This window comes from Sylvia atricapilla, chromosome Z (assembly GCF_009819655.1).
Source record: "Sylvia atricapilla isolate bSylAtr1 chromosome Z, bSylAtr1.pri, whole genome shotgun sequence".
Classification (NCBI taxonomy): domain Eukaryota; kingdom Metazoa; phylum Chordata; class Aves; order Passeriformes; family Sylviidae; genus Sylvia; species Sylvia atricapilla.
Window position 1 is genome coordinate 57,498,184 of NC_089174.1, and position 12,703 is coordinate 57,510,886.

The following is a 12,703-nucleotide window of genomic DNA, read 5'->3' on the forward strand; positions in this document are numbered from 1 at the left end:
TTTAGTTATTTTCGCCATTGACTTAAACATAACTTTGCTTTACATACTCTTTTAAAGTACCATAGTCCTGACTTTTCAGTGTTCATCTCTGTACACCAGTATGAAGTGAATATTAAATTCTCATCAAGTAACCTTCATGATTCAAAAAATAAACGTAGTGGGAAGATCTGATTTTTAATGGAGACTTTTGAAGCAAGTGAAATGCAATAAAAATTAAAACAGCACTATTTGATGCTGTAAGGAATGCAGAGATATTTCAGTTATTTCTAGCTGCAGGGCAGTTGGTAGGTTCTGAGTGTCTCTTTGGTGCCACATTTAACAAAGGTGTTGAAAAACATACTTAAGATAATGCAGATTCTCTAGTGTGGCCACATGTTACTATAGTTGTGAATTCCTGGAATCCTCCAGTTTGTCCTAAAAAGTTGCACCGCTGGCTTTTATTTAAATGAAACAAAAATATTAAAAAGAGTATATGATACACCTTTAAATACGTATATATGGCATATGAAATAAATGCTGCGTATGATTTGATGCTTGTTTTCACTGGTCTGGAAATGGTACAAAACAGACTTAAAAATAGATGTCCCAGCTGTATTTGAAACCTTATAAAATAATTTAAATAGATTATATTATTGTATTCTTTTCTCAATAAAGGTAAGAAATTGTGTCATTGATTATATCATGCAGATTAGTTGTATTTAGACTCTGCTCAATTACATTCTCAGCTGTTACTTAAGCCACTTATTTACTGGTAAGCCTTTTTTGATTCTTGTCTGGAGACAGAACAAGCATGTACGCACTTCTTAAAAGTTTACAAAAATGAATTCTAAGTCCCTTGAGACAAATTGTTGCAAAATATCCCCAAATCCTGGGGAGCATGTCTCTGAAGCTTTTTGGAGAAGCAATAGAACAATTAATAAGACCAGTAAATAACAACTAAAAGAAATAGAGGTAGTTGATTTTGAGGTCTTTTATTGCATTTCAGGAAAAAAATCCCTAATATTGATACAGAGCTTCTAAATGTAACTTGTAAGTCCTTGATACATCTTTTAAAAATCTAACTTTTTAAAAATAACTTACTTTAAAAGGTCAGCTGGAGAATATTTGGAGTTTGGGTTTTTTTCGGAATGTTGTGATTACTGAAATCACTTGAAACATTTAGAAGGCAAGGCCTCAGAATCTTGGAAGTCTAAACAAATGTGTAGAGAACTTAGTTCTAGTACTGCAGCCATAATTGGTAGATTTGCAGTAATTATTAACTGGTAAGCTTCTGTAATTGCATTATTATATTTCATTGTTGTCATACTTCAAGTCCCCCATATTCACCTTTTGCTGAGGTTTGACCAAGTTTTAACTTGTCACTCTTTCTGAGAAGAGAAATCTTAAAATGTTTCTGCTCAGTTAAACAGATTATAATGTTGCATTCTTATTGTCTGAGCTGCTTGAAATTTCTTTTTGCTTTCTCAATGTGCTGAAAGTAAAGACATTTGCCTTGCAAAGTTCTTTCACCTGAAAAATAACTGGATGCTTGAATTTTAAAAACTTACTGGAGTCATTCAAGTTAGAGTTAGTAACTTATTTTACTTATTTCTGGTATTATAAAGCAGAAGAAATGGTCTAAGAAATCAAGTTCAATTTACATTAGAATGAATGCCTGTAGGGAGCTGCAGATGAGGTTGATCTTGCTGATCTTACAGCAGTATATTTAAATTCTATGAGATTAGTTTTTGTTTAAGGTTTTAGCATGAAATGTGGTTTTGAATTATACTACAAATGAGTGGTGATTATTCATTGTCTCCTGTGTTGAACAGTCTGTTGGGGAGGAATGCCCAAATGCTGCATCTGATTTCCATGTGTCTGAGAAGAATCTGTACAACATGAATCTGAATCAGAGACTGAGAGATGAACAGTCTGTAGTGGACAGTAGCCTGGAAACTGCAAATGATTTTACTAAAACAGACCTTCGGACTCTGGAGGTTTCGGATATCAACCAAAATGAAAGTGAAAATACAGCTGCATGGACTGGATCTCAGACGGTATCAGAAGCTATACTAAATTCAAGCCTTGCTACTACTACACAGCTTGATCTCAATGAAAAACTAAAGTTATTTGCCTTTTTTTTTAATAATAATTAAAAAGCATACAGAAAGCCTGTAATTAGACCAAAGAATTTCTTGCAGAAATTGTCACAGTGCCAATAGCCATGTATATTTATTGGATTATTAATGTCCTTCAGATGTGTTAGCTCACATCAAAGCTTTGGGGTATAGACCTTTCTGAAACAGGACGTAATTTATGTCATCAAGATTATATTTTCTCAGAGGCTGTCAGTTTGGAGGCATATACAAGTCTTTTCAGGCCTCACATCATAGATACTGCTGGAGCACAGTGTGCCCCCTGGGCAAGGGAACCCTTGTTAACCTTCACTGGGGCATGAGTGCAAGTAGGAGGTGGACAGCTGCAATCAGGCCTAGGAGGCCAAGGGGAGGTGGTGTGCATGTCTTGCATCATGGTATTCATGCAAGTCTGTGCAGTTCAGCTCACAAACTGACCTGTGATGCTACAGTGTGCAAACGTACTTTTCCTTTATATGACAGTCATTGTGACATGTGTTTCGTATTTATTCCATTCAATGATTTATTAAGAAATGCCTAAAAGAGCTGCAACTTCTTACGAGATTTGTTACTCTAGTACTGGCAGATTGTCAGACATCTGTGGTGAATGAATCTGAAGCCCTTGAATTCATTCTACTAATTTTGATGTCCCTAAATTACAAGTGTGCTTTGTGATAGATAGTTTGATCTTTGATGAACTGACTTTTCTAATGTCTGTATAAGGAATCTGACTTAATTATGTGCATGGCTTTTGTGTAAGGCAAAAGTAGTTGTGATCAGTATGACCAATATTATTTTTACTTTGGTAATCTGAACTGGTGTTATTGTCCCTTATGTTAGGATCAATTGCTTTTAATGGAAAAGAGATGCCCAGTGTCATTGGAGGGAAGTTCCACACCTCCAGATTCAGTCAAAAACATGTTTGAGAAGACTATCATTATTGCAAAAGGCAATTCAAGCCTAGGTAAGTTAAGCAAACTTTTTTTGTAAACTCTTCAGGAATATGGCTGTTTGTTTCCCTTGTATGTTCCCTGTTTTATTAGTAAAAATGAAATATTTTCCATTTAATGGTGACAGGATATTCTTTCTTTGCTGTTCTTGCCCTGTTTGACTGTGATGGCGCTGGATCCATTTGTTGTCACTGTTAACTCAAAAGTGAAATGTTCAGTCTCACTGAGAATTTGTTTTTCCCATAAAGGAGTTTACTCTTTCCTAAACGTTAACAAAACACTTCTAATGCATTGTTTTTCTATGTAGTAATAGAGTGGAAAACCAAGATACAGCTGCGGAATGGCTTACAAGAACACTATGGTCAAAGAGCTGCAGATGACACTTTCAAGTATTTGTAAACACAAAATGGTCTTGCTTACTGAGGATGCAAGAGACTAAACAAGCTGTTTACTTCCTTGCTTCAAATTTGTACTTGTATCCAAAATGTCTTTCTGTTTCTGAAAATCATGTCATGGATAAATTTAATTGATAGTGGGTTTGGCTTAATTATATTATCATACTGTAGTGAAGTTAAAAAATTTTAGGTCTGTTCAATCTGCAACTTCCTGAGCATACTGACTAGAAACACATTTTGTAGTGAGCACACAATAGATGATAATGTTTTTCTTGGTCCTATCCTGCTCTCAGGTGTGGCCCTGGGCAGTGTGAGGGTGACAATAGAACCCTCCGAGAACCCATGCTGTGCTTTGTGTTGAAAAGCAGTGATGCATCCCTCCTGTTAGTGGCTTATGTGTTCATTTGGTTTGATTTAGGTTCCTGGTGCTGTTTCTTCCAGCCAGCTGCATAATCTTGAAGACTCTCTGGGATTGGTAGGGCAGGGCCTTGTGTGGATGCTGGCTATTAGCAGTAATTCCTCAAATGCCTTAAAATGGGATGTCCACAGAATTGGATGTTTATAAACAGTCCCAAGTCAGGACTTTGTTGCTGTGCAGAGGTGGGTGTCAGTTTTTTTACAGCTGTAATGCTGTATTTCAGTGGGCACCTCAGCCTGGAATAAACAGCTTTCTGATGGCTAGATGTTCAGTCTGCCATGTGTCACCTTCATGAAACAGCCATCCTTCAAAATGGATCTGGTTTAAAATCAGGGTCTCAAAAATAGAAAGATGTTGAAAAGGCTGGTATGGGAGTAAGGTTTATCTCTCATTGGTATAGGAGGCTTGGTTAACTTCTACCTTTACTGGCCTTGTTTACAGGCTGTATAAAGGGCAGGTCACAATGCCTTTCAAAGCATCTGGATTCTGTAAAAAAATTTTCTTTTGCAATAAACTCTTTATTTAGTGGAATAGGTTTTCATTTATGTGTATGAGTATTTTAAGTGCACATCAAAGTGCACTGTTAAGTGAACATCAAAGCAAATTTCATGTCAAGTGTAATATGGCATGAAAATACAAACTTGAGGCAGGATCCACATTGGCAGACATTTTATGCATAAAAATAAGACTGATCTTGATATGTACAAAATATGAATGTGAATATTGCTTTCTTCTGTCTTTTGACTGCAGCATTTTTCTTCCAGTCTGAATGTGCTCTGGCCTGGGAAGCAACCTGGGCACAGTGACCAGTTTACACACATGACTGTACTGCTTTTACCTTTCATTTTTAAAAAAGCAGTTAAGTCAAGAAGTATGAATTATGTTGAAAGCTGCAGCTACATCATTAAATAATTGAGAGTTAAGAACTGGAACTTCTTTTTTTCCTTTTCAGTGATGTCATCCATAGTTTGCAGCAGCTCTTTAATGCCAGCCAATCCTGCAATTCCAGCATTTTGACTGTGATTTTTTAAAAGATGAGGAGCACCCAAATGCAGAAGAGCTTAAATGCTTTTGTTGTGCAAACAGTTCAGCAACCTTAGAGTGGCATTTGCATTTTTAACCTGAAACTGTAGGTGTCCAAAGTGTGACATCAGCGTTGTGGATCTGTAATGATGATGTCAGCACAGAAAAAGGGAAAGAGGGCCTTTTGTATGTGTGATGTTTTCCTAAGGTGCTATTACATTAGCCTCAGTAATGTCTGTTACTGTCTTAACCGAACAGCAAGGTTAGGTTCAGAAAAATAAAAAGTGTTTTATTAAGCAGTATTAAAAGAGTGGAAGTCCTTCGAGGAAGGATTTCAAAGGTTGCAGCCCTGCCTTTCCCACTGCCTCAGTGAACTACTAAGTTTTTCCTGAAACTGTTACTAGGGTCTGTTTCATGAACACCAACTGCCCTGAAGATGACAGTGACAACTCATGTGTGTAAGAGCAGATATAATGACACATGAAGGCCATCATAATTAGCCCCCATAGGTTCCCCATGGGAGAGGATGGGCCAAGAGCACATCTGTCTTATTTCCCATTGCTGGAAAGAAAGTGGAGTTAAAGGGTATAAGTACTGAGAAGCAGTATCCTGTGCCACAGGTAGGATGCTCTTTTAAGTAAAATATTGGGCTGTATCCATTAACAATATGCAGACCGTCACAGAAGTCAGGATGTTCTTCTGGGTCTAAGCTGTGGCCCACCTGGGAGAGTGTGAAGGCAGCCACTATCTCAGTGGAATCTAATTCATGCTTTCTGTTGAAAATAAGTATGTATTTGTTTTTGGCCTATTAATTATCTGTTTAAACATTTCATCTTCTTTCCAAAGGAACTTGTCATAAACAAAAGTGAAATGTGTATAAACTCAGTGAACCATTAGAAGAGTGGTGATTTTAAATGGTTTTTAAGTAATTTCATTATCTTTCTAATTTTTTTCTTAAATATTTAACTGTCTTGACTTTTCTTGTATTGAGCTGAGTATGTGAACTGACAAGGTAAAGTTACTGTGGTTGTGATTTGTACTTGCTGTCTCAAAGGGGAAGAGGAAGAGCAACATTTACAGGCTTGATCATATTGGCATGTCTCCAGACTGACTTTTCATTTCCCTGTGCTCCAAGTTACATTTCTTTATCTTGGCTTTGAGCTGTGGCTCGAAGACATTAAATGTTTTGTGTGTTTTTACTATAGGGATGACAGTAAGTTCCAATAAAGATGGTTTGGGAATGATAGTTCGCAGTGTCATCCATGGAGGCTCAATAAGTCGTGATGGGCGGATTGGTGTGGGGGACTGCATCCTGTCCATTAATGAAGAGTCAACCACTAACTTAACCAATGCACAAGCCCGGGCTATGTTGAGAAGACATTCACTCATTGGACCAGATATAAAGTAGGTAAAACTAGATGATGAATTATGGTCAGAAAAAGCTAATAATCAAAATTTGTTTATTTATGTAAGTATTTTAAGTGGAAATTTTGTTACTACACATCAATTTACCTATAAGTTGCAGTGTCAAATGGATAATTCACCTACAAATTGAATTTCCATGGATTTCAAAGATGAGATCACTTGTGTGATAGGTTTCAGATGTTCTTAGAAAGCACTGTCATTAGTATCATCATTATTACTGCCCTGCAAAAATTTTAATTTTTTTTAATAGGATTAGATAGAATTTTGCATTCATAATATTACTCTTCTAAAGAAAGTTGCAATTTTCTCAAAATGTTTGTTTTCTTGAAGGTGGACTGTCCTGACCATTGCACAAGTAATTTAATTTAGTTTTTTTAATGGGTTTTGGGTGCCAGACAGAAAGTATGAAATGATTGATTGGAAGTATGATATGATGTTAATGCAGAAAATTAATGCTTGAAACATTTCAGTATATCTAGAAACTCTCTGTTTTTTGTATCATTTTCAATTTTTTGTTAGTACATATGAATGAGCTGTTGTTCTTGTGCATAAGTATATGCTCTTGGTAGTAGTAGTTTTAAATTTCCAATAATTAATACAGGTTTTGAGAAATCCATTTGAGGAAAAATTTTCTTCTTCTAAAGTTCACACAATTTACAATATTTTAACTGCCTTAAAGTACAAATCTTTCTGGTTGCCGTGGTCATGGAATTAACTTGGAATTAACGCACAAGCACCATCGGGAAATGAGGTTGTTCCCAAAGATGTGGGTGGAACTGTAGACACACCAATGCTCGGTTTAGAGCTTCAAAACCTAGTGGGCTGTTTTCTCTGTTGAGCCTGTGATAACTTTGGTTGGGTCAGATATGGAAATAGTTTAATGGAGCTGTTGGTAATAGAAGCCTCTGCTTATTCAAGAGGGTGGCTTTGAAAGAATCAGTCCAGTATGGCTATGGGCAACTGTGGTTAGAACTTAGATCAGAATGGACAGCAGGGCATTCCATACTCACCGAGAGGTATTCTAGCTTGGAAGAGACTAGTATTTTGGGAACAAGTGGGCAAAATATCTTCACTGTGGGTATTGGGTTTACTTGCCTGTCCCATAGCTGTCATGTATTTATGATTTAATGTAAGCCTGTTTAAATAAAGAGAAATGCTCATATAATTAATTACATTATTGTTAAAGCTGTCAGGAATATGAGTCAGTGTTGATAAAGTGTGACACTGGTTATTACTGTAGGCTTCCAAACTACGACTCCTAGCTGTCATGATTGTAATCAGTTGTACGTGCGCGTGCATGTGTATATATCTGCTTAGGGACACAAATGCTGCAGCACCATTCTTCTATGAGGAGTCTTTTTTTAGTGCTATAGTTTGTGATCAAATACAGATGTGTTCATTATTTGTGCTTATCCTTTTATAGCTGCTGTATTTTATGCTGTGTGACTACAAGTTTTGTTTTGTAGTCTTACTCTTTTGCAGATACTTTGGAAATACTAAAACCTTGCCTTAGGCATGGATATTCAGATTTTTCAGAGAAAAATGCATCCCATTTCTGAAAGATATTGCACAAAAAGGGCAGCTGCTATTCATATTCCTACTCAAGTTTTTTGTCTTTTGTTTTGTATTTATGTTCTTTGTTGCATTCCTATGACAAGTTTTAAAGTGAAGCCAACTTCTCCACTTTAGAAACAGAAAGACTAAATTCTTCAGGAGCTTCTAAAGGAGTCTTGCAAGAAAAATGACAGTATTTTTGGGATGATACAGTTTAGCTGTAAAATTCTTCAGCATAATCAAACTTTTCTTTCATTTTTAACTTAAAGGAGCCATACAGGATCCCATTAAAATATTGTGTTACAAACATGTAGGTAACACCCCAAATCAGAAATATGGAGATGAACTATCATGTTAAGATTATCCTTCTCAGCAAACATAAAGAACCGCTCCCTTGTTCCCCTTCCATATTTGTCAATTCAGAGCTAATGTGGTGCATCACCTTGCAGCATTTTTGATTTAGGGCCATCATTTCAAAGATTTAAGTTGAATCTCTTTGGAAAACAGCAGTATGCTAGCACTCAGACGTAACCATCTAGGTATCATTCCTCTTAGTCCTAACTGCAAAATTTACTGCTTAACTTTTAGACTGAGCTTTTTTGGGGTAGCAGGGTGCCCCCAAAAGTGATTAAGCAGGAGTATTTTGCTTCCAAAGCTGCATTTCAAACAGTGGCAAATAGTATTTGCAGAGAAAACACAAAGCAATTTTTACTGGCCATGGAAAGACATTCGTTTATTTTATTAGAAGATCTTTGATTTAGAATAGTTCAAGAACCAGCAGTCTGAGTTTCAGAGTTGCATATTTAATTTTTTTCTCTCTGTGTGTAGAATACCAGATGTGTGTCTTTACTGAATCCATTCTGTTTCGCTTCTCATTCTACCTTGCCAGGAGCTCTTATATTTCCATAATAAAGCCAGTGTTTTGTGCTCAGCAGCAGCTGCTTGTAACATCTGTCAGATAATTATAAAACTGAATTAGAATTCACCTGACTAAAAGGGAGGATGAATTCCTGATCAAGAAATAAGAGGGATTATAATTCCATTTTCCATGCCTCTTATAGACTATATATTGCTATAGACAATAATGGAGAACAGACATTTTTTGGGTTAGATGTAGATGAAGTGGAGGTGGAACAGGACAAAAAAAAGGAAAGTTTAAAAAAAAAAAAAACCAGCTTATACTTCTACATACATAACTATGCCTCTCGCATTCAGCATGAGACATTGATATTAATCAACACCATTGTAAAAAGATGCTGCATCGTATGCTTCACATTCTAGATCTTCTCCAGCACCTGCTGATGATCAGGCCCTCTGTTATGTGTGAGTATTGGCAATTCAGAAATTCATTATGGCTCTGTGTTGCAACTTGTCTGTAAAATCATTTCATGCTTCTATGACATCAATAGTAATGTCAGGGATATATCCAGATATAGGTACATACTCTCTTTCTTCTTTTGTATGTTTATGTGTGCATGCACGTGTGGCTGCACATGTGGATGTGTATATATATAATTTTTTTTAATTAAAAAAGATACAAATGTGTGTGTATAACTGTATTTATATATGGCTTTAAACTTGAAGATTGGAGCACACTTTCTAAGTCTGGAATGAAAATACCTGTATTCTAAAAAACATATTGCTAATATTTTTAAATTTCATCTATGACAGCCACCTGAGATGTGCTCAGAGCACGTGTGCATGTGGTGTGTATGTGTACAAGGTTCACTTCTAGAATTGGCATGAGTACAATGTACTGATATCTGGATTAATCTCAGTGTCATATTTTCTGTGGCACTTACATTTTACTTCCTTCATGTATGCAGAGGTTCAAATTGAACCTTAAATGTTAATTACAGTGATTTGTCCTAAGCATTTTCCATACTTTGTAATTTATTTGTTGGTGTTTCAAGGTTTTTTGTGGCTGTTCAGTCAAGCATGTGATAAATGTTCCTCTGTACTGCATGCAGTGTTGTGTTTACAAGATATTTTCATATGTACAACCATTGGTGTTTCCATTTTCACTGCTTTAGTTGCTAGTGCATATCTCTGGGGGTAGGAGAAGTGGTGATAGCTTGCAAGAAAGAAAACCAGAACACTTTTCTTTCAAGCGGTACCGCTACAAAAGAGAGGAAGATGGTTAAACCCTGCATATAGTTTTCTTTGAAATTGTTGAACTTTAATTTCTCTTGCAGCAAAGAAATATGATACAGAAGTGGAGCAGTCATTTATTTATTTTGTTTTCTCTCTCTTCATGTCTGTTTTCTGACCCTTATTTCTCTTACTGTCTTCCCTGTAGCTGTATTAAGACAATTACCAGTCTGTTTTGCAGGTCAATAATTCAGGTGCCTTGGTGAGGTTTCATTTCTGCTTTACAGCACAAAGTTCAACAGTTTGTCAGAGGAGCCAAAAACACTTCTTGTTCTGTGTCCCTCATCATCCCAGCTATAGGCTGAGCTGTTCAGGATGATGCTGAATGTCTTCAGACCTCACTTTGAACTCTAAGTGAGCTCTAGCATCAATTCAGCAAGTGATGGATTTGATAACTGTGAAGTGTCTGTCCATGAGCACTGAGCAGGGGAAAAATTCTTTCCTTTCAATAATAACATGTGGAACAGAGATAGCAGGAGGACTGTCACATCAGTAATACAGGTAATAGGAGCAGTTAGGGAAAACTTTGCAGTTAACTGGACTTTGGAAATCATGAGCAAGATTCAAAGGTGAACTCTATGCAAAATATAACTTTTCATGTATTTTCATTTATTTGATCCATGTAGGTTTTCTTTTGTATGTTATTTTTTTGCAAAATGCAAGTGTTCTGCTTGATATTTGTGAAACAGCTGAAGCATTACAGAAACCTAGATAAGAATGGACACATAGATAAGAATGAACAGTTAAAAACATACCGAATGTTCATTTGAGTGCTTTAAATTAGGCTACTAAATACTGTACTTAAACACTAGAATAGAAATAATATATTTTTCCAAAAAGCTAAAATGCAACAGCTCCCAGTGAGATTATCTAAATTTTATTCCATCTGTGGAAATCAACTAGATAATTCAGTAGCTGTATTTTAGATGCATTTTTTTTAATGGTAAAACACACCTCTCTTCTTTATACTTCCAGTGCTGGACAAAGAAAGTGAAGCTAAGGCAGCTTTTCAGAGACATTGCTAAGTAGCATTTAAAACTTTGAGAGCATCTTTTTAGTCATACCTTTTTAATGATTCAGCACAATGTCAGTTATTTAATCATATAACAAAACACAATAGGGTGTCCCAGAAGCTGGACTGTGTCTGGTTTGCCTCCCTGTTAAGATCAGCTGATCTCTAGTGCTCAAATGGAGGGTAAGGCTCTACTACTGCCTTGGACCCTGGTGCTCTGAGTAGTTATTTGCCTTGTACTCGTTGCAGAAAAGGACTAGACAAGAGTTGATATATACTGGACACTGTACTATCAGAGATCACACTCTGCCATATACATTCAGGCTAAATTGGAGATAACCTGTTTTTGGGAGTGTACCATTCTCCTTTCCACACTTCAAACCATAACTTCTAGTTTCAGTTTAGCGTAAAGAAGATTGTCCAGCCTTCTAGCCAGAAGTTCTATTTACTTTACTATGTCTTTCTGCCAAGGGAAAACAGCTTTATTTCCTACTAATTTTTATAAGTGATGAATATAACTGAATGAATGTTGCATTTTCTTACATTGAAATGGAACTTGTAGGTCTTGCATGTTCTGTAGAGGCAAGGTATTCTTATGGGCCTGTTGGGTGAAGCTGCTGCATCAGCATTTGACCCATGACAGTTTTATGAGCATGATGCTGGTACTTTGCTGTAGTTCAACACACTTGGAGTTGGAGATGGCAGAGATTTAGTAGTCATTATTCTCCAAAATTCTTTTCTCTCTAGCTTTTTGCTGTTTCACTGCTGGGTCTTCATGGAAAAGCTGCTGCATGTCTTTAGCATTTCCCAGTGCTAGAATGTCCTCAGGAAAGCCAAATAAGAGTTAGGTGACTGACATTGTGCTGAGAGTTTGTTTCCAACTGTATGTTAACTTCGCAGCACTCCAGAAGGAAATATGTTGTGTCAAGTGGAGTAACACTTAAATGTTTGAAAAAAGGCCAGTGCAGAACAGGAAGATTTAAGGAAGAGGTAAAGCTGGTGATAATAATTTTAGAATGGATATTAATTTAGATAATACAATTTTAGATATTTCCATAAACAAACTAGGACGTTCCTTCTGTTCAGCACCCTAGACACCTTCATAGTGACTCCTTTTGCACTTTTCTAGGTATGGTAGATGTGATATGAGGTAGGGAACATGGACACATATGCAGACACATATGGAAAAGTAAGGTGGTCTGTACAGTAATTTTTAGGAGAGTGTTTTAGACTAATAGCATTGGTTGTATAAAAGTTTATTTGCATTTCTTCTGATGCTTGATGTGTTCAGCAAAAAACTACTGAGAGGAAGAATCAGATGGCAATCAGAGTGTGACAAAGAGGACATCAGTCAGGAATGATGGACAGGAGATGGCTTCTTGTGAAAGCCTCAGACTTGAAAGAGTCTCTTCCCAGCAGCTTATATATCCTTGTGAAGTGGCCCAGACCTTTTATTTTTTCTTCAGCCCTGTGTCTTACATGGGGAAATATATTATTTTTTCTTTCAACAATGTGATGTATGGCAGTACAGACTTTTATTTTTCTGCACTTTTTCCATCAGCCTTGCTTCTTGGTATACTTGATTGTGATAGCTAAGCTCTAGATTTTTAAGAAGGCAAAGCATAGTTAAAGGAGGGATATCTATGTAGCCCTGCTTGTAT

The 12,703-nt window shown here is 36.5% G+C and overlaps 1 protein-coding gene across 1 annotated transcript in view; it reads left to right on the forward strand.

Moving 5' to 3' along the window:
- MPDZ (multiple PDZ domain crumbs cell polarity complex component) overlaps window positions 1-12,703 on the forward strand; it is a 91,435-nt gene that overhangs the window by 41,713 nt on the left and 37,019 nt on the right. Inside the window, exons 18-21 of the mRNA XM_066339168.1 lie at window positions 1,812-2,036; window positions 2,955-3,078; window positions 6,106-6,304; window positions 9,161-9,202. Of these exons, the coding sequence (XP_066195265.1) occupies window positions 1,812-2,036; window positions 2,955-3,078; window positions 6,106-6,304; window positions 9,161-9,202 (590 nt within the window). The remainder of the gene's footprint in view (window positions 1-1,811; window positions 2,037-2,954; window positions 3,079-6,105; window positions 6,305-9,160; window positions 9,203-12,703) is intronic.